Source organism: Urocitellus parryii, chromosome 7 (assembly GCF_045843805.1).
Source record: "Urocitellus parryii isolate mUroPar1 chromosome 7, mUroPar1.hap1, whole genome shotgun sequence".
In the NCBI taxonomy this organism is placed as follows: domain Eukaryota; kingdom Metazoa; phylum Chordata; class Mammalia; order Rodentia; family Sciuridae; genus Urocitellus; species Urocitellus parryii.
Window position 1 is genome coordinate 139,087,472 of NC_135537.1, and position 22,607 is coordinate 139,110,078.

Below are 22,607 nucleotides of genomic sequence, written 5' to 3' on the forward strand. Positions count from 1 at the left end.
TTGTTGGTATGTGGTGCTGAGGATCGAACCCGGGCCTCACGCATGCCAGGCGAGCGCTCTACCGCTTGAGCCACATCCCCAGCCCGCTTTTTAGAATTTTGAGACAGTGTCTTGCTAAGTTGCCCAGGCTGTCCTTGAACTTGTGATCCTCCTGCCCTAGCCTTCCAAGTAGCTGGGATTATAGGTATATACTACCACACCTGGCATTTTTTCTTTTTTATGGGAAAAAAGTTAATATCAAGATGTACTATCTTTATGATGATGGAGGGTACTGTATGCAAAGTCCTCCAGGATTTTGATACTTAGAATATAAAGGCACACTTATAATTATAAGAAGCATAACTAAACAGCATTCTAACACTTTTGCATGAACAGCCATGGCTTTCAAGACTCACATTTCTGCTAAAGAATTTTAAAAGTCTATACATGAATTCAAATGCAAAGAATTCAAACAATATTGTCTTTACCATCTGTACCTCGGGACAGGGATGTAAGACCATGTGCCCGCTGCTGCAGTAATGGGAGAAAGAATGGGGAAAATACCCATTTTATTTATTTATTTATTTATTTTTGCAATGCTGGGGATGAAACCAGGAGCTTGCACATTTTAGGCAAATGCTCTACTACTGAGCTACATCTCTACCCCAGAAAAATACACATTGTAATATCTAATTATTATCTTACTACATATAAAAGAATGACCATTGATCTCATGAGTGAAACAAGAGAGCATGTCATCTGGGAGCCCTGATGGGAGGGAAGCCATGAGTCTTTTACTCAATAGACCTTGAATGCAGAAGCTGTCCTGCAAGACATGGTGCAGGCTGGGTCACATTTGTTCTTGAGCAATGAAAACCAAAGGGGAACTTCGGCTTACTGAGTTTCTAAAGCTAAATCTGCAATTACATCCTCCAACTCAAGAAGCAGGAAAAAACATCTAGGGCGAGTGAGGATGTGGAGAAGTAGGTACCCACACACTGTCAGTGACAGTGTGCAAAAACCACTTTACAGAGGGTATTTAGGCAAGAGCTGGCAACATTTTAAATGTGCATGTCCTTTCATCTTCTTAAGTGGAAACATAACAATTTTAGGTAATTCTGTAAAAATGTGAGCAAAAGTAAGCATAGAATTTACAGAAAGATTTTCACTGATGATATATATATTTTTTTTAAGAGCCAAAAAATAGAACAACCTATTGTGTATTGATTGATAGGAGACTGGCTGTCTCAGTCTGTTCATGCTGCTATAACAAAATACCACAGACTGGGTAATTCACAAGTGATAGAAATTTATTTTTCACAGTTCTAGGGGCTGAGAAATCCAAGATCAAGTTGGTGGTAGACTGTCTGACGAGGGTTGCTCTCTGCTCTGAGAGGGAGACTTGTTGTTAACTTGCTACATGGCAGAAGGCAGAAGGGCAAAGTGGGATGAAGAGATCTCACACTCCCATTGCACTTCATTATAAAATCATTAGTCCCATTCATGAGAGCTCTGGCCTCATGACTTAATCATCTCTTAAAGTTCACTCTTAACACTACCCCATTAACAATTAATTTTCAACATATGAATTTTGGAGGTATATACACCATCAAACAATAGCATTGGAGAAATAAAGAGTGGTATATCTGAACTATGAAACCGATACAGCCTGGGGCTAGGCTCAGCGGTGGAGCACTCGCCTAGCACTGGTGGGACCCAGGTTCGAGCCTCAGCACCACATAAAAAATAAAGGCATTGGGTTGTGTCCATCTACACCTAAAAAACAAATTTAAAAAAAAAAAGAAAGAAAGAAAAGAAACTGACACAGCCAGTAAAAAAAAAAAAAAAAAAAAAAAATGAGGGTTAGCACACACCTGTAATCCCAGCAACAGGAGGTTCAGGCAGGAGGATCATAAGTTGGAGGCCACCCTGAGCAACCTAGCAAGAGCCTGTCTCAAAATAAAAAATTAAAAGCTGGGTGTGGTGGTGCACGCCTGTAATACCAGCAGCTAGGGAGGCTGAGGCAGGGGGATGGTGAGTTCAAAGCCAGCCTCAGCAACTTAGCGAGGCACTTAGTAATTCAGTGAGACTCTGTCTTTAAATAAAATACAAAACAAGGGCTGGGGATGTGGCTCAGTGGTTAAGCACCCCTTGGTTCAATCCCCAGTACTACTAATAATAATAATAAACAAAATAAAATAAAAAGAGCTGCAAATGTAGTTCAGTGGTAGAGCATCCCAGGACAAAAAGGGTGGGGGGAGAGAGAGAAGGATAAACTCCAGTATCTCTCTCTCTCTCTCTCTCTCTCTCTCTCTCTCTCTCTCTCTCTCTCCACACACACACACACACACACACACACACACACATATGAGTTTTATATATGTTGAGGGAATATATGCTCAAGATATATTGTTAAACTGTAGAAAAATATATTAATATTGATTTTTTTTTAAAAAGAAACCCTCTTTCCCTTCCCCAATACAGACACAGAAAGTTCAGAAAGAAGAAAAAAGTAGGACTTTTGGTATGTTGTTTTAAACTTGAATACTAATATTGTACTTCATTCTATTTTTGTCTCAGCCTCCCATGTTCCTGGGATTATAGGTATGAGCCACCACACTCAGCTTTATTGTACTTCAAAGAACAAGCAAACATTATTACTGCATTTTTTTTTTTAGTACTAGGGATTGAACAGGGCACTTTACCACTGAGTTACATCCCTAGCCCTTTTTCTTTTATTCTTTTTTAATTAATTAATTAATTTGCAGTACTGGCGAAGGATCCCAGGGATACTCTACCAAATGAGCTACACCCCCATTCCTTTTTTATTTTTATTAATTGATTAATTTATTTTAATTTTTTTTAGTTGTAGTTGGACAGTAGTTGGACACAATGCCTTTATTTTATTTATTTTTATGTGGTGCTGAGAATCGAACCCAGCACCTTACATGTGCTAGTCGAGTGCTCTACCACTAAGCTATAACCCCAGACCCCTTTTTAAAATTTTTATTTTGAAACAGGGCCTTGCTAAGTTAATGAGGCTGGCCTTGAACCTTCCATCCTCCTGCCTCAGCCTCCTGAGTCCCTGGGATTACAGGCCTGTGCCACTATACCTGGCTTAGGTTTTCTTTTGATCTTTGTGAGTGGTGTTGATATAATCCATAATTAACCATCATTAACAATTTTATGATAAACTCATCATTTTGGCTGACAAGAGTGGTCCAGGGTAACTGACTAAGGTTTCAAGATTGAGGAACTAGGGAAGGAAGCCGGTAACATTTAGAAGTAAGGAACTCAGGAAGGGAGTTGAGATGGCACATGTGCGCCAATGATGGGACCTACAGGGTGGACTGACCTCAGAAGTCATATTTTGCTGGACAGCCGGTATGTTTTCTGAAGGAGGCTGGATTGGAAGCAGCTGGAGGCTGCAGACTTAGAGGCCTGGCCATGGTGAAGGCTCTGAAGGAAAGGAGGGCTGGGGAAGGAGGCCATGTAGTTCTGGGGCAGGAAAGGAAGGCATGAAAGGAGTGAAGGGAGAATTCTGGGGTGCATGCGAGCTGATAAGAAGAGCATCGATGACCTTCAGGATTTGCTGAGATGGAAGCCGAATGCCCAGGAGAATGTAGGTGGGATGGAGGCTGTGGACGTCTTGTTTGAAATGCTAACCAAAGCTAGCAGAAAAGTAGAGGTGGCTGAGAGGAGAACAGGACAGAGGAAGAATGGAGACTCCTGTTTACTTCAGCAGGCAGCAGAGGAAAGGAGAGCGGGCCTAAGGACCGTGAGGGCAGAACAGAGACCCCAGGGCAGCCCAGCTAGGGAGAAGGGAACTGGGACCCAGAAGTGGGCTCTACAAGGGTGACTCAGGCTTTGCCATCAAGTCTTCTTTCATGGCAGGGGAATGAAAGCCTTGGGGCCTTAGTATTTCATCTGCAAAAGGAGGGACTTTGACCAAAGACCCCCAAACAAAGAAAGCAACATACCACCCAACCCTGATGCTCCAATTTAGAACTTTCCAACTGGACAGCTAGAACCAGTACTTTGGGGTGTAACAAGTGCCCAGCTACTGAGCCCCTAAAAGCCCTTGGGGCTGCAGAGAGAGGGAGGGGTCTTTGAAGCAGCCACAGTTCCCAGGTCCATCACCTGGGGCAGGCAGGATATATACTGTCATGTCTATGTTTCAGTTCTGAAAAGGCTGAGAAGCACTGCATATGCAGACATTCAAGGCCTCAGGTACAATATTTGGGGCCTGTGGAGGTTCTGGAACAAGAGTCTGCTTCCTTTCAAAGGTTACCCGAGCCCCTTCACCTGAGCCCCTCCCTTCAATTCTGGTTTCACCATTTTGTTCTTAGACTCCGCAGAGCTCTTCTTTGTCCTTTCCCAAAGGGAGGTGGCTTCCAGGGCTGTTCACACAGCATTTAGGTGACAATTCAGGTGCTGTTGTTAAATGGGTGGTGCACTTCAAATGAAATGGCACTCCTTTGGGTACTGAGGGGATCATGCCAAACCCCCTCTTCCCCTCTGGGGTCAGAAAAACAAACAGTGACATTGTTTTAAAGAGAGTAGCAACTTTCAAACTGACAGAGGGGAAAACTCTAGAATTCTTCAGGATCATTTGATGGGGGGAAGAGCCTCTACAAAAGTTTGATTCTAGCTTCACTTTTTCAAATGCATATTTTGCTGGATACAGGGCTCAGGCTCACGCCTATAATTCCAGCAACTCAGGAAGCTAAGGCAGACAGGAGGATCGCCAAATTTGAGGCCAGCCTGAGCAACCTGGCAAGATCCTGTCTCAAATGTAAATAAGTAAATAAATAAGGTTGGGGAGGTAGCTCAGCAGTAGAGTGCTTCTGGGTTCAATTCTCCGTACCCTCCCCTACCACCAAAAAAAAAAAAAAAAAAAACACCCAAAAAACAAAACCCAACCAACCAACCAAACAAACAAAAAAACCTATTTAAAGGTTGGGATTGTAGCTCAGTGGTAGAGCATTTGCCATGCATGTGTGAGGCACTGGGTTCGATCCTCAGCACCATATAAAAACAAATAAAATAAAGGTATTGTGTCTGTCCACAACTAAAAAAAATATTTAAAAAAACCTATTTAAAATCTGCCCTAAAAAAATAGACAGTAACAATTGTTAACAACATAGCATGCATCCTCCACTGTGTCACAGGGTACATCAGCTGTTGAAGACCCTCAGTGTGACCTCCTTCTGTTGCCAGGGCTGTTAGTCTTCACAGACTTTCGGAGGTCTCTTGATTCCTTGGAAGCAGGGCTGTTTAAAAACTGAAGAAAAATGATACTATTTCTAAGTTGTTAACTGGACCAAATCAATATTTCTCTATTCTGTGCAACCAAAGCAAACAGAAATAAATTGGATGCTGGGATTGATGCATGTAAACTGTCATTCATAAGCTTAGATTTAAAAAATAATATTTATTTTTTGTAGTTTTAGTTGGACACAATAACTTTATTTTATTTATTTATATGTGGTGCTGAGGACTGAACCCAGTGCCTTGCCCGTGCGAGGCGAGCACTTTACCGCTGAGCCACAACCCCAGCCCCCATAACCTTAGATTTTAAATGCTTTTTATTTATTGAAATAGTTTCAATATTCTTACTGATTTTCTTTAAAAACTATTTAAGCTCATAAATATACTAATATTTTTATATCTATTGTGTATAATGAGGGTTCCATGGAAAATTTGGTTTCATAAACTTGAAAACTAGGGGTTTAGTACAAGGTGCCAGGATGATGGAATGACACTGGAGATAAATCCTGTCTCTGTTCCTTCCTGGCCACACAGCCTTGGGAATGCCACTTTCCCTCTCTGAGCCTCCAGGTCTCATCCACAAAATGGAATTAATCACTCCTACTTAATAGGGGATTTTTTAAAAAAAAAATATTTAGTTATAGATGGACACATCTTTATTTTGTTTGTTTATTTTTATGTGGTGCTGAGGATGGAACCCAGTGCCTCACATGTGCTAGGCAAGCGCTCTACTGCTGAGCCACAACCCCAGTCCTTAATGGGTGATTTTGAGCCTGTGAGATTATGGATGAGATTCAACCCTTTTTTCTCCCATCCCCTTTTTCTTATACCTTCATTCCCCAAATATATACAGATAGCATTGAATCATCTAGACCTAATCATGATTAAAGAGGATATGCAGGCTGTACACAGCTGGGCCCTGCAGCCCAGGCCCAGGGCTGAACCAATAGGGGCCTTAACTCTGGCCGGCACCCTCCTCTGCAATCCAACTCGCTTCCTACAGAGACAACACTTGGGATCCTTAAGAGTTAAGCACAGCTGGGCACAGAGATTGTACGCCTGTAAGCCCAGCACCTCAGGAAGCAGAGGCAGGAGAATGGAAAGTTTGAGACCAGCCTGGGAAATTTAGCAAGACCCTCCTCTCAAAATAAAAAATAAAAAGGACTGGGGTTGTAGATCAGTGGAAGAGTACCCCTGGGTTGGCTCCCCAGTACCAGGGAAATTAAACGCTGTGCCTGGGGTGCCCTAAGCCTGGGTAGGAGATTGTGGGGGTGTCTCAGTGCGAGCTGACGTTTTCTTCACACAGCCCTTGGTAATTTTTCCACTCGCCTGCGAAAGCTCTTCAGTGGTTGCTCCAGTGGGCCCAGGCTCAAGCTTCTTTGGTGAAGAAGCCTGTGGAATGCAGGCTCTCTGGCAGCTGGTATTTCCCCCTCCCTGAGAAGCGCCTTCCTTTTCCATCAGCACAAAGCAGACAGACACCAGAAACTGGTGTTTCCTGTCACCATCTCACCTGGTACTCCTATAACTGGTGAAATGCTTTACAAATACTTTTCTTGGCCCCGGAAGTGGAAGGAAGTTTGTGGAGAAGCTGTTCTTAATTTCTCACTTGCTGGAAAATTACCCCAAACAGAAGGAGTGTGCAAATTCCATTGCATTACTGAGCAGAAGCTACCAGAGCCCTCAGACCAAGTGAGAAATATTCCTAGGGGACAAAGTATTTAATACTATTTTTATTTATTTTGTGGTGCTGGGGATCATACCCAGGATCTCATGCATACTAGGCAAGGGCTCTACCACTGAGCTATATCTCCAGCTCAACACTATTTTCATTTTAAGGTCACTCTTATCATCCCCCATTCTCTGAATCAGTAGTCCTCAAAGGGGACTGAAAGAGCCAGGCAGGAACTTTGTTGCTGAATACAGGGATTCAGTTCACCTTGGGAAAGGTCTAAACTTTGAAAGGCAGCTGTAAAGTAATCCAAACCGTCTGTGATCCTCAATGCCTATTTGTTAGTACCAGCAATTGAAACTACTGGGCCACATCCCCAGCCCTTTTTTTGTATTTTATTTAGAGGCAGGTTCTCACTGAGTTGCTTAGGGCTTCACTAAGTTACTGAGGCTGGCTTTGAACTCTCGATCCTCCTGTCTCAGTCTTCTGAGCTGCTGGGATTACAGGCATGTGCCACCCATGCCCAGTTGTCAAAAGGAGGACGAGACCCAGGGCCTGGTGCCTGCTGGGCAAGCACTCTACTACTGAGCTACATCCTCAGTCCACAGACTGGCTATCTTAAGATAATTTTGCTTGGTTTTTTTGGACATTATAGGTTAAAAGGGTGGGTGGGGGGATGCAGGCAAGAATTCTGTCCCTGCCGAAAGAGTCTAGTTTCGGACATGAGACACCATACCTAAATAATTTGTTTGGAAGGAAGCTTTGGCAACCGTTCTAACTTGCTGGCAGAGGAAATGGGCCCCATTTTTCACCACAGGTGGCCCAGCCAACAGCACCAGGAGGAAACTCTCTTCTGTATCTGCAGGTTTATCCCTAAATGCTGCGGAAATAGCAGCTGCCAGAGTAAGGAGAATACAGAGTACAGTCTTTTCAAACTCTTGAGTAAGATGGATATCACAATCATGACCTAAAAAGGCAAAGACTAGATATTCTGATGCTTGCTGCGGATGCAGCTTGCACACACAGCAGGATATGTTGCCACTTGGCCATTTCATTAGTCAGCCCACGTCGGGTGACACAGCAACCCTCCGGGCCTGCTAGCCACAGACTCCGGCTCCAGAAAATGATAATGAACACTTCACATTCCCCACTGCCATGTGGCTTACAGAGCCATACACATGACTGGTCTCATGTGACCTCCACAGCCCTATTAATTATAACCCCCTCTCACAGATACTGAAAGCTGAGACTCAAGAGGATCAATGACTCGCCCAATGCCAAGGTGCCAGAACCAGACCCGACAGCAGGACTTCCGTGGAAGTGTGCCTACCCTGTGTGCTTTCAAATGGACACATTCTTCATAGGCCACTTCTCCCAAGCCTGATTGTGTAGGTGAGAAGGCAGAGAAGTGGTAGGTAAATCATCTATCACAGCCTTCCAGGGTGGGAAATGAGGAAGTGTTTCTTTGCCTATTGGACTGATCCCTGGCTGCCCTACTGAAGTGGGGGAGCTGGTGACGACAAACAATGAAAACTGGGCAACGATGTTGAGGCCAATCTAACGGAAGTGGTGCCATAGACCTTCCACTGTTGAAAGAGATATCAGACTTCTCAAAAAAGTTTCGTTGCAGAATGCTCACCCTGTAATGAAGAAAACAAGATTAACTTACTGTATACAGGAGAGGAATTGCTCTTTGGTCACATGGGAAAGCAGGATGTGACTGGGACAGGAAGGGTAGGGAAGGGAAAGGTAATGGGGTAGAAACTCAGAATACAAGGAGATACCAAACGAGAAGCAGAACCCTTTATACATACTCAGAGAGGCTGCCCCACCAATGGACAGACCAACACCTGGCTCGTGAGCTGCCTCGATGTCCTCTTGTGCATTCCTTCCTTAGATCGCCAGGGAAAGGGTCTCTACCTGCTTCTTCACCAGGAAGCAGGCAGTCGCTGGGAGGGGAGCCTAAGGTTCATGGGCTTGCTAATTCTTTCCTATAGTCCCTTCTGTTTTCTGTCAGCAGTAGGGAAAGACATTCTAGCAAATGACATCCAGTAATGCTTTAATTAACTGCAGTATTTTGTGCTCCAATATGCACCAAGAAATCACTTCCAGATGGGCAAAATGAAAGATATTTACACAAAAAAGTAATTCCTTTATTTTAAAGCAATTTAGATCTCCCAAAGGTGTATAACTCTGAGGGTCCAAGAGGCTATTTTGATGAATGCTAGGATGGGACTGGAAAATTTTATTTAATATATAAAATGCAATGGTATTCCTTACATCTGCATGGATTTTCATGAGTCCATGTTTCCAAGGCTAGTGCTTAAATGGCCCAATGCAGTCAGTTCTAACCATTTTATTTTTAGGAATGTCTGACTTGGAGTAGACAAAAAACTGTGGAACACTTGCCTTTCACCTTCAAGCAAGTTAGTTATTTTGAGACTTTTCTTCCTAGGGAGAGGAATTACATTTCCAGCTGTTCACTTCTGGCATTTCCCCTAGTATTCTGTAAACAGGGAACCAAGCTTCCTTGTTCAACAGCAATTCAGGAGGAGCCCGTGGAACATCCCCCACATCGGGCAGCAGCCTTGGGCCTGCTCTCCCACCCTGTCTGCCCTGTCACTGTTACATCTGCTTGATCCACACCAAGGCACTACCTAGACATGAGAAAATAGGCACCTTCTATGGGTGCTGGACAGAGACTTGGGTACTGGCTCTTTGTTCTGCCAGAGAGGAAGGTTTTTATTTTTGCTTTTCAGCACTGGGGATTGAACCCAGGGCCTCACACACTAGGCACCACCAGAGAGGAAGGAGCAGCATTAGCTTCAGTTTCAGAACCCAACTTGGAGATGGAAACTTCCCTGTCTATTGTAGCTCCCGATTCACGGGTATAGTCCAAACAGGACTTCTCCACCCTGGCACCTCTAAGCCAGCTCTCCAGGAAGCCTCTCCATAATAAGAGCAACACTGAATTCTTTAGCGATTTATAATTTATCAATATTTATTTTAACCACGAGGAGACTTCAAAGTTGTTTTTGTTTTTAAAGAGGCTAGAGAGCTGTGTGCAATGGCGCACGCCTGTAATCCTAGCAGCCCAGGAGGCGGATGCAGGAGGATTAAAAGTTCAAAGCCAGCCTCAGCAATTTAGTGAGGCCCTGTCTCAACATAAAAAATAAAAAAGGTCCGGGGATGGGGCTCAGTGGTTAAGCGCCTGTGAGTTCAATCTTGGGTATCATCATATAAAAAAAAATTAAATAGGCTAGAGAAAGTAGGGGAGGAATGGAAATAATATTCAAGGTTAGTTGAACTAGTTATCAGATGCTGCTTTAATCAATCGCTACTCCTTATGTACATTGCCATCATTTTTGGGAGGTACCGGGGTTTGAACTCAGGAGCCCTCAGCCACTGAGCCACATCCCCAGCCCTATTTATATTTTATTTAGAGACAGGGTCTCACTAAGTTGCTTAGTGCCTCGCTGTTGCTGAGGCTGGCTTTGAACTCGGGATCCTCCTGCCTCAGTCTCCCAAGCCATTGGGATTACAGGTGTGACACTAAGTCCAGCTGGAAGATTGTGTTTTAATGTGCAGGTTTCTGGATCTCTTCTCTGTATATTCTAATCCAGTGGGCCTGGGCAGGAGATGTTTTTAAAAAATAGGAACCATTTGGGAAACACAGTGTCAAAGGTCTCCTGTTGGAAGCATTTCATGGGCACCCAGTGCCTGTTCCTTCTGTCATTTTTAATTTTTTTTTGTACTGGGAATTGAACCCAGGGGAGTTTTACCACTGAGCTATATCCCCAGCCCTTTTTATTTTTTGAGACAGGGTCTCACTAAGATGCTTAGGGCTTAAATTTTTGAGATTGGCCTTGAACTTGTGATCCTCTTGCCCAAGCCTCCTGAGTCACTGGTGTTACAGGTGTGTACCACTGCACCTGGCTATGTATGTTATTTTGAAGTGGCAATAATAAATAAAGCTTCTATTTGAGGTTTGGTCATCAAAAAAGGAAGACTATTCATCAGTACTGAATGAGAGTGAAACTCCTGGCATGTCCTAAATGAGTTTGAAATTAAAGCTGCTAGCTATAAGCAAAGACCACTGTACTGTAGTTATACTCAGAGAACCAGAAAAATATACATTTATGAACACGGGCTACAGGAACCCTTTAATAAAGTGAATTTCTCTGTATTGCAATGGTTCTTAGCAAAGAATAAACCTCACACAGTCAGTCATCTATATCTGTGGATACACAACCGTGGATTCAATCAAAAGTATTTGGAAAACAAACAAACAAACAAAAAAACAACACTTAAACTGTGCCTACATGGAATAAGTACAGATCTTTAAATAACACAGTACAACAACTATTTGTGTAGTATTTCTACCAAGTTAGGTATTATAAGAGGTCCAGAGATGATTTAAAGTATACAGGAAGATGTGTTTAAAGTGTAGGCAAATGCTATGCCAGTTATATGAGGGGACTCAAGCATCTGCAGATTTTGATATCCACTGGAGTACAGGGAGGGGGTTCTGGAACCAATCCTCCGTGGATACTGACAGACAAATGTAATCACCTATGGAGCTTTTAAGCCTACACGCCAGGCCCCACTGCAGACTTACTGAGTCAAAATCTCCAGGCATCTACAATTTTTTAAAAGGGCCCCAGGTGATTCTGATGCATACCCCCAGGTGAGAAACATGCTGTCTCTCCAGGATGCACACCCGGTATTCAGTCCCCATCAATGAGACACTGAACATAACTCCAACTGACATCTGTTGGCTCCTTGGGGATTACTGACAATGTAATAAATCAGGAAAGCAACTTCCCTGGCGGTGACCACCAACTGGGAAAAACAGCAGTCTGACATCTCAATGCCATTATAGAGATGTCCAGAAAAATGACTCCTCATGAATGAACTAAAAAGAGAAGTGTGGATCTGTAAACACTGAAGAGTGACAAGAACCAGGTGCAGGAGTCCACTGGCTTTCCCAGCCTCCCTAGGTTGATGACAGACGGCTGAATTGGCTGTGCTGTTTGGAGACTGGCCCACCACCCCTTCTTTCAATTAGTGCATATAACCTTACCAAAGCAACACGATAGCACAGAGGAATCCCTCTTAGACTGAGCCTCCCAACCCCCTCCCCACTCCTCCTGCACTTCTCTAATCTTGAATCTTCTCCTAACAGAGCTCAACTAAAGGCCATATCTCTTCACTACTGATTTTCTTCTTAGTGTTTTCAATACTTCTACTAATTAGCAAGGACAGGCTGGAAGCTAATGAAGAAATGAGGCTCTGTAGCTGGGGGTGTGGCTTAGTGATAGAACATGTCTCACCCAGCATGCCTGAGGCCTTGGGTTCCATCTCCAGCACAGGGCGGAGGTGGGGTTTCAAACCTGGAACTAATGGACAGGGTCAGAGGGGGGGAGGGAGGGAGGGAAACAGTGTGGAGTAGTATAAGAGAATTAGGGAAACTACCTGGTATGGTGCCTGTCCTCTGTGTGTAGGATGATGCAGGGGACTGAAGTGGCTCTATAGAGCAATTTTCTGCAAAGTTCTGCTGCTTAGAGCCAGTGGGTGGACATGAAGGGCAGTCTGGGCCCAGGCTGTGTTCTGGGCCAGGCCAGTTCTGAGCTTGGCGAGTAAGGTCAATCTTGTGTTCCTGGTATCCAAAGACCCAGGTTCTCTCTCATTAATACTGTGATGTATGCACTGTACACCACCTTTGTTGTTTCAGGTGACTCTGGAGAGTTCTCTGGATTTGAAAGTGAATGAGCAGGAAGGACATCAGATGGTACAGGCTATCTATTCCCTCCCATAGTTCATCTGCAGGAAAAAACTAGGAAAGGTTTTCCAAGAGAACTTCCTGGTTTTCCTATATAGAAGTCAACTGCTTCCCAAGAAGTTAGGAACAGAGTGAGAATAAAGAAATGGAGAAAATAATCTCACATAACACAGTGACTGTGCCAAGCAAGACCCACTTGTTATTTTTTACAGGGTTCGGTGCCCCAGGTCTTGCACATGCCAGGCAAGCGTTCTACCACTGAGCAACACCCCAAGCCCCAGAACCCTCTGTCAGATCTGGGACTGTCTCCTCTCCAGGTCAGCAGCCCCAGCCTGGTCTGCTTCCAAGGCTTGGTTCATACAGCCCTCCAGAGTGACAGACACAGAGGGCCTTTCTCCTTTGGAGAGTAACAAGAAATGAGAACACAGGAAACTTGGCCATGTCAAATGGAAGGTACCAGGAAACTGTGATTTACATGGAAAAGTGCACATGCTTCCACTGTCTTCATAAAGGGTAGTACTAAACCCTGTGATCTGGCAGTCCATTCACTCAACCAATTCCAGGAACATTCTCAGCGTTCTGGCTGCAGAGGTGACCTCCAGTAGTTGCAGAAGGGGGAAGGAGCAAGATCCAGGCTTCCTCATCCAAGTTGCTGGACAGGCATGTGCAGGGAGTAGGGCCCAGGTGTTGGAGGGTATGGCTGCCGCGGTGAGGCTACAAGAGCCAATGACAACTTGACCTTCAAGGGCAGCCTGGAAACAGCAACTGAACCACTGGGGCCTTTCACCCAATGCTGCCTCCTTGGCAGCAATGAGAGATAATCTAAACTGCCTTTTTATAACCCAGTCCTTACTCAGCTTCTCCCACTGGGACAGGAGTTCAGACAGGGCAGGGAGAGACACAGTAGCAACCTCAATGTCCCAAAAACTCATGACTGAGGATATGAGTCACTGAGTAGGGGAGGGGTACAGGGGCACTTGGGGCTTCCAAGAACTGGGTTCAGTGCCCCTCGTGTGCTCCTAAAGTCTCTTCTTAATTAGTTTCTCAAGTTTGCGGATGCGAGATGATTCCTGCTCTGGTGTAGGAGCCATCAGGGACAGAGAGCTGGAGCCATCTGCCCCTGAGGGCGGGGTGGGAAGTCTCTGGCGCAGGAGTTCCAGCATGTTGCTCTGCTCACTTCTCTTCAGCCCCTGAGGGTGGAAGAGAGAGGAGAGTTAGTGGTCAGGAGGTGGCTCTGCAATAGCCCAAAGAGAGAGTGCACTTCTGGGTCTGCTGTTGGCATGGCCTCTACCATCAGCATAATTATTTCAGGCTAAGGACAAAAGCTTTCTTCAGAGAAATTATCAGCCTTCAGTAGTAGCCTGGGAGAAGGTGGAGGAAGGAAATAACGAAGGAATTGGGTAGGAGAGAAAGAAAGGTTGGAGAGGAGGACAGGTAAAGATGGAAGGATGATCTTCCTGCTCCTTCCATTCTGTCCTCTCCTGAGCAGTAGCTTCCAGGCATGCAGGGTGGTCCAGAACCCTGAAGCTAACATGCCCAGGACTACCCTCCTGGAATCCAGATTGCAGGGAGGACTAGCAACATGGATTTTTTTTTTTTTTTTTTTTGTACTGGAGATGGAATCCAGAAGTGCTCTACCACTTATCTATATCCTCAGCCCCTTTTTATTTTTTAAAGACAGTGTCTCGCTAAATTGCTGAGGCTGGCCTTAAATTTGTGATCCTCCTACCTCAGCCTCCTGAGTTGCTGGGATTTCAACCCACCACTCTGGGTCCACAACCTGCATTTTTGAGGCAGCCCCTCCATAACCCATATCCCACCCCCTAGAGTAAGAAGGATGACAAGAAAAGATACTGAGCTCACCTTCATGTCCAGTATCTTCTGGAAGGTTTCTGTGTTACAGTCTGTAAGGAGTTTGATGTAGTTGTCCACAAACACCACCAATGGCTCATGGGGGGCCATCACTACCTACCAAGGGAAGGAACACAGTAGGCCCTTAAGGCTCGTTCTAGGCAAGCGCTCTACCTCTGAGCCACACCCCCAGCCCCTAAGCCTTATTTTATATTTTATTTAGAGATAGGGTCTCACTGAGTTGCTTAGCACCTTGCCATTGCTGAGGCTTGCTTTGAACTCACAATCCTCCTGCCTCAGCTCCCAAGCCATTGAGATTACAGGGTGCACTGGTGTACTTGGAGGATTGCCATTTTTTTGTTTTTGTTTTTTGGTGGTGCTGGAGATTGAACTCTGGGTCTTGTGCATGCAAGGCAAGCACTCTACCAACTGAGCTATATCCCCAGCGCCCCCGCCCTTTTTTTTTTTGGTACCAAGGATTGAACTCAGGGGCACTCAACCACTGAGCCACATCCCCAGCCCTATTTGTATTTTATTTAGAGACAGGGTCTCACTGAGTTGCTTAGTGCCTCGCTGTTGCTGAGGCTGGCTTTGAACTTAGGATCCTCCTGCCTCAGCCTCCCAATCCACTGGGATTACAGGCGTGTGCCATTGTAACCCTCTGGAGGATTGATTTTAATGTGCAGATTTCTGGGTCTCTTTTCTGTGTATTCTAATTCAGTGGGTCTGGGCAGGAGATGTTTTTAAAAAATAGGGACCATTTGGGAAACACAGTGTCAAAGGTCTCCGGTTGGACCTTTCATGGGTACCTGGTGCCTGCTCCTTCTGTCATTTTGTTGTTGTTGTTTTGTTATTTTGGTACTGGGGAGTGAACCCAGGAGAGTTTTACCATTGAGCTATAGCCCCAGCCCTTTTTATTTTTTGACACAGGGTCTCATTAAGAGGCTTAAGGCCTAAATTTCTGAGGCTGGCCTTGAACTTGTGATTCTCCTGCCTAAGCTTCCTGAGTCACTGGGATTACAGGTGTGTGCCATGCCCAACTCCTTCTGTCTATTCTTGACAATCGGGCAACAAAAGGAATTGATGTGAGTGGATCTTCTCAAAAACAAAAATCCCAAAGCTTCCTTACTCTTTTGAAGACCTAAAATCTGGAACTTCATTTAACTACATTTACTTAAACTACCAATTAATATACAAACAGATGGCACTGCAACCCTCAGATTCATTTCCATTTGGTTTTGGAAAGCAGAATCTGATTTTTCTTCCCTCAGCAAAATAATTTTAGTTTGAATTCCTGAGAATGTAAGGGAGCAGTGAGGAGTATCTCCTTCAAAAGTCCTTGGCAGATTACTCCCAAACTGTATGCTCTCTCTGCAGAGAGGACACCAGCTGGAGAAGAATCCATCAGGCTACTTCCAGTTTTCTCAGGCCATGGCTCAAGGCTTATGCGGGGCCTTTGCCTGGTCCCATGGTGTCTGTGGGCTGCAGCTACTTTTTTCTCCTGTCATCATTTGAGTTATTGTTTGGGAAGAGAGCCTGAAGAGCCTACAGGCCCTGGACTTTCAGGCCTTATCAGGTAGTACTATTTGTTCTCTACCCTCTGCCCCTCTTCTCATGTTATCCTTGGAAATCATGGTAGGTGTTCAAGACATTCTTGACAGCACCAGCTGAAGTACAATATCTTGTTAAGTGATGCTAAAATCAAAACAAAGAAACAAACAAGAAACCCATTTGCTGATTAGATTGTTACCACAACATTGTTGAGTTCATTTAAAGATGTAAAGCACAGAAAGCCAAAAAGGCTTATGTGGGAGTGGAGGATAACTGATGTTCCTGCTGAGAGGCAAAGTTCCTAACTTATACAACTTGATTCACAGTGGCAACTCCTTCTAACTCTCAGTCTTGGCCAAATCTTATTACAAGAAAATCTCATGACAACAAAGAATTCCTTTGTCTGAAAGAATTACTGGTCCCCAAGTAATTGTCCACTGACTTCAAATAATATCTAATGAGGCCAACATTTAGTTTAAACAAAGGATGCAGATGATCCTTAGGACTGGTGGGGATAGGCCTTATGCTGGGCTTTCAAAATCAGAACCCCCTGGATATGGGATTAGATATATGACTAGTTCCTTAAAACAGGATCCTTGAGGAAGACACAATCATTACCTTGAGGATCATCTCAGCTCGGGTCATGCCTTTCACGACAATCTTAGTGTAACTGGCAGGTGCCTTCCTCACCACCTGTGAGCCAATGGAAGGGAGGTCGAGCAGGACCATCTTCAGGGAGTGGGTGTCCAGCAGCAGCTGTGGGGAAAGCAGTGTGTTACCAGCCACTTCACAGGGACATGACACCAAATGAATCCATCAGATTAATCACATTTTCCTAATTATATACATAATATACTCTCATTGCAAAAAATTTGGAAAATAAACAACAAAAAATACTTTTAATTTCTTTATTCTGGGAAAATAAGAAACTACAGTTAAATGTGGTATAATTCCTGCTGTTAAGTTTATGCACTTAAAACTAAATCAGAATCAATATTCTGTGCATGTGTATATATGTATGTATTCAGTTTTATAACCTGGGTTTTCCACTTTAACATATAAAGTTTTTGTATTCTATTTTCCCATCTTGGCAGTCTGGAAAAAATCATGAAGCTGGGCTAGTGGTGCATGCCTGGAATCCCAGCTACTTGGGAGGCTGAAGCAGGAGGATCTCAAGATTGAAGCCAGCCTCAGCAACCTAGTGAGACCCTGCCTCAAAATAAAAAAGGGCTGGGGATGTAGCTCAATTGTAGAGTGCTTGCCTAACATGTGTGAGGCCCTGGGCTCAATATCCAGTATTGGAAAAAAATCATGATTTTTAATGGCTATACAATATTCTGTAGGGTGTGTGTGTGTGTGTGTGTGTGTGTATGTGTGTGTGTGTTTAAGATATTAAACAATCTATTTAGTTTGTTTCTAGATTTTTATTATTAATAATAAATGGTGGACTGGGGTTGTGGCTCAGTGGTACAGTGGTTGCCTTGCATGTGTGAGGCACTGGGTTCAATCCTCAGCACCACATAAATAAATAAAATGAAGATGTATTTTAAAAAAAAAACAACAAATGGTGAGGTAGTAGACAGCCCTGTACACATATTCTAGGTGCACAAATGGCAGTCTTTGGGAGAGTCCAAAGCAGTACATTTTTAGGGTTCCTGACACATACGAACCTCTTTTTATATACCGACAGATATTTTATATATGTGTGTGTGTGTGTGTGTGTGTATATATGCACAATATCCCTATTTTTTATTTTTTTATGTGGTGCTGAGGATCGAACCCAGTGCCTCATGTATGCCAAGTGAGCACATTATCACTGAGCCCTAGCCCCAGCCTCACATCTGAACCTCTTTACAAATGAAGAATACATACACACTTGCTAGCAGCCCAGGCTCACTCTCATCAGCAATGAAAACTTTCATAAATATATTGCTTATTCATTAGGCAAAAAAAGGTAATTTGCTATTGCTGTTTTTAGTGTTTTTTTTTTTTCCTGGATGCTAGTGAGAATGTAGGAGAGTTAACCAAATTTAAATAAGTCTTGGCAACAATCCAACTTTTCCTATTTGTTCTGGATGCTAATTATTTGGAAGGCTATCAACTTTTCTGTCTGACCACCAATGGCTAGGAATGATGCTAGGAATGTTTTATCACATTTAGCATTTAGTCTTCATCTTGTTTGTTTGTTTTGGTATTGGGAACTGAACCCAGGGTCTTCAGCATGGCAGGTCAGTGCTGTACCACTGATCTACATCACAAGCCATTTTTAAAATTTTATTTTGAGACATGGTCTAAGTGGCAGAGGCTGGTCTTGGACTTTTGATCCTCTTCCCTTAGCCTTGCAAGTAGCTGCGATTACAGGTGTAAACCACTGTGCCCAGCTGCTTATCACATTCAGTTTTCATGAGGCCCTGTCCTTATGAAGGTAGTTATTTCTATTTTATAGATGAGAACATCAATGATCCATATGTTTCTAATAACTTGCCAAGACAAACTAATGAACAAGAGACACTATTAATGTAAGGCTATGGTGATTATAATTTTGACAATGGAAAAAAGGTTCTGGGAAGACATCAGTGTTTTATCTAGATGGCACAGAGGTGCATACCTGTAATCCAAGCTACTTGGGAGCTTGAGGCAGGAGGACTGAAATTTCTAGACCAGTCTTGGCAATTTAGTGACACTGTCTCAAAAAAGAAAAAAACAAAACCAAAACCAAAAAAATCCCAGAAACCAGGAGAGGCTAAGTATAATATTGACCAAGGAATGATATGCAGAAACATAAAAATTCCTACAGATCAAGAAGAAAAAGACTGGGGTTGGGGATGTAGCTCAGTGTTAAGAGTGCATGCTCCTCATGAATGAGACCCTAAAAATTCAATCTCCAGCACACACACACACACACACAAAAATCAATGAGACAAAGAATACAAATAGGTAATTCACATAAGAGGAAACTCAAATGACCAAAAGGCATTGCATTATTAGTAATTGGTAAATGCCAATTAAAACTATAAATACAGGGGCTGGGGATGTGGTTCAAGTCGTAGTGTGCTTGCCTAGCATGAGTGAGGCACTGGGTTCGATTCTCAGTATCATATAAAAAAATAAAATAAAAAACCCAAAGATATTGTGTCCACCTAAAACTAAAAAATAAATATTAAAAAAACCCTATAAATACATGTCATTCATATCTATCAGACAGTCAAAAATTTTAAAGTTTGATAAAGAAAAAGACTGGGTTTGGGGTGTAGCTCACTGGTAGAGGGCTTGCCTAGCATGCATAAGGCGTTGGGTTTGATGCCCAGGACTATTAAAACAAACAAACAAACAAACAAACAAACTTGAAATGGATGTGGCATTGAAATTCAAACTTATAGTGACTATAAATTGATTCAAGCATGGAAACAGTAATATCATCTTGCTTGAAGATACTTATAACCTAACAGAGCATTTTTACTTACATCCTTTAGAGAACTTGACCATGTAAAAAAATGTTCTCTGCACCCACTGTTTGCAAAATATTGGAAACAATTTAAGTGTCCATAAAAAAAGAGAATGAATAAACAAATGGTGGCATATTTATGCAATGGAATATGATGCTGAAGTTAAAATGAGTGAACACAAATGACACACATCAACATGAATTAATCTCAAAAAACACTGAATTGGGGAAAATAAGCAAGAGGGGAAATGACACGTATGGTATGATTTATATAAAGCTTAGAAATAAGCAAAACAAAATCATGTATCATTTGGGAATATATATACACGTATAACATACCAAAACACTTATGGGAATGGAAAAATCAAAATGAGAGTGGTGTTTACCTCTGGGCACGGACAGAGGATAATGGCAGAGTGGAATCCACAGGAGGCTTCAGCAATAACTGTTAACGATTTACTTTACATTAAAAAAAAAAAATCTACAGAAAAAGTGGGACCATGTCACAGATTTTACTAAGTGGTGAGCTGATGTTCTTTACATTATTTTCTATACTTTTATTAACAGGAAATATCTTTCTTTTTTTTTCTTAAAGTACGCCATTTGAGGCCTGGCAACTTTGTCTTCGATATAGCAAATTTTAAGAGCCTTGTCAAAATCAAAGTCACGTCTTGGCATTTATTTATTGGCAGGAAAAAAAATACCCAATGATTATATTTTAAATCATATGGGGATACTTTCTACTTTTCTATTTTTTAAAAATATTTTTTAGTTGTCAATGGACTTTTATTTTATTTATTGATATATGGTGCTGAGAATCAAACCCAGTGCCTCATACATGCTAGGCAAGCACTCTGCCACTAAGCCACAACCCCAGCCCTACTTTTCTATTTTTTTTACTTTACAAAACATATAATATTTATATATAATATATATAAATTTCCAATTTATATATTATATATAAATAATTGTATAGTTTTAAGTGACAAGATGAGTTTTGAATGAACCAGAAATAATTCTGTTGTTAGGAGTGATAGACTGGGGATTAAACCTGGGGGCACTTTACCACTGAGATATATACCCACCCTTATTTATTTACTTATATATTTATTTATTTTGAGACAGAGTCTAAGTTGATGAGGCTGGCCTCAAACTTGTGATCCTCCTGCCTCAGCCTTCCAAGTCACTAGGATTACACATGTCCACCACCACATCTGGCACAAGACATCCCTGGCCAGTGACAATAAAATTATGACTTTACCAGACAGATGAAGAGATGAAAACCTTGACCTCAGGCTTTAGGTAAGTGATGTAGACAGAAAAGAGGAACTAGCAGCTGTCTGTGGGAAGTGAAGATAAAAGGTCCCATTTATCATGAAAATCTGCCCCAAGTTTCACCTTTAAAACAGCCATTAGTTCATCTCTTTAGGCCAGAGGCACTGAGCAAGAAGGCCATTGCCAAATTTGTTTGTGCCTCAGAGGTGTTTGGGGTGGTGCTCCTGGGTGCTGCTGGTGAGCTGCTGAGGTGCAATGTTGGCCAGAGTGCTGTGTCTGCAAAAGTGAAGTCACTGAGGGCCCCAGGGTTTGATCCCCAGCTCTGCAAAGAGCCTCACTTCTTGTTTTGTTTTTTGGTACTGGGGATCGAATCGAGGGACACTTAACCACTGAGCAACACCCCGAGTCATTTTATATTTTATTTTGAGACAGGGTCTCGCCAAGTTGCTTAGGGCTTCTCTAAGTTGCTGATGCTAGCCTCCCACTTGTGATCCTCTTGCCTTAGCCTCCTGAGTCACTGGGATTACAGATGTGCATCACCTTGCCCAGTGAGCCTCACTTCTTAAACTGCCTCCTGCAATTTTGGGGGACACTATAGCTACTGGTAGGGATGAAAAGTCTTAAGTAGAGAAGCTAAAGGCACATTCCTAGAAGGCGAGGAACCATATATGTGCTGCAAAATTCTTCAGTGAGGTGGCATAGGGAGACTAGGTCAAGATATCACGAATGGACCAAGGTGGGGGCAATATATCTTGCTTCTTAGCTCTTTCATCTTTGTCACTGTTTTTTTTTTTTTTTTCCTGTTTTAAACCCCAGGGCCAGGAGCTATATCACCAGTCCCTCCCCCCATCTTCTTTTTTTTTGAGGGGGGGAGGTACTGGGGATTGAACTCAGAGGCACTCAACCAGCCACATCCCCAGCCCTAATTTGTATTTTATTAGAGACAGGGTCTCCCTGAGTTGTTTAATACTTCACTGTTGCTGAGGCTGGCTTTGAACTCATGATCCTTCTGCCTCAGCCTCTTGAGTGGCTGGGATTACAGGCATGTGCCACTGCGCCTGGCCAGTCACCTTTCTTAATTAAACTTTAAGTACACAAATACCAAGCATACAGCTCGGGAAGCTTTTACATGTGTACCATACCCTATTGCCTGTTAGAAGACACAGGACATTTCTGGCCTCCCTGAAGCCTCCTTCATTCTTTTTTTGGTCAATGGTCTCTTTGCTCCCAACAAAGGGAACCACTCTTTTGCCCTCAATCACCATAGATTAGTTTATGACCCATCAACCTACTATGCACATTCTTGTATGTATTTTTGGTGGTCACAAGCCCTCATTTCTCCAGCATGGAAAGTACTCAAGAGAACTGCTGGATCATGGGCAGGCATGTTAGCTACAGCAGAGACTGCCAGCTAGTGTTCCAATGTGGTTATGCCAGTTGTCATTCCTGCCAGCACACATCCAAGTTCCAATTGCTTTACATCCTAATCAACACTTGGTTTTGTCAATCTTTTTAAAAATTTAGCCATTCAGATGTCATTGTGATTTTAAATTGCATTTCCCTGATGATTAAGGTGCTTTCTGGATATCTTTTTTTCCCCTCTCTTTTGAAGTGTCAATTCAAGGTCTTTTGTCACTTTTCTACTGGTAGATTATCACCCTGCCCCGCTTTTTTGGCAATGCTGGGGATAAAACTCACACTTCCTAGGCTGTCTCAGCCTCCCAAGATTCTGGGATTATAGGCATGTGCCATAGTGTTCAGCTCCATTTTGTTTTTAAGGATTA

The 22,607-nt window shown here is 43.0% G+C and overlaps 1 protein-coding gene across 3 annotated transcripts in view; it reads right to left on the reverse strand.

The window, feature by feature from the left end:
* Positions 1–10,809: 10,809 nt before the first annotated feature.
* Positions 10,810–22,607, reverse strand: part of Vps53 (VPS53 subunit of GARP complex) — a 141,889-nt gene continuing 130,091 nt past the window's right edge. For all 3 annotated transcript variants that reach the window (XM_026388792.2, XM_026388793.2, XM_026388794.2), the window contains 3 exons: positions 16,722–16,859; positions 14,565–14,669; positions 10,810–13,891 (listed from right to left, as the gene is read on the reverse strand). In XM_026388792.2, coding sequence (XP_026244577.2) covers positions 13,721–13,891; positions 14,565–14,669; positions 16,722–16,859 — 414 coding nt within the window. In that variant the 3' untranslated portion in view covers positions 10,810–13,720. The remainder of the gene's footprint in view (positions 13,892–14,564; positions 14,670–16,721; positions 16,860–22,607) is intronic.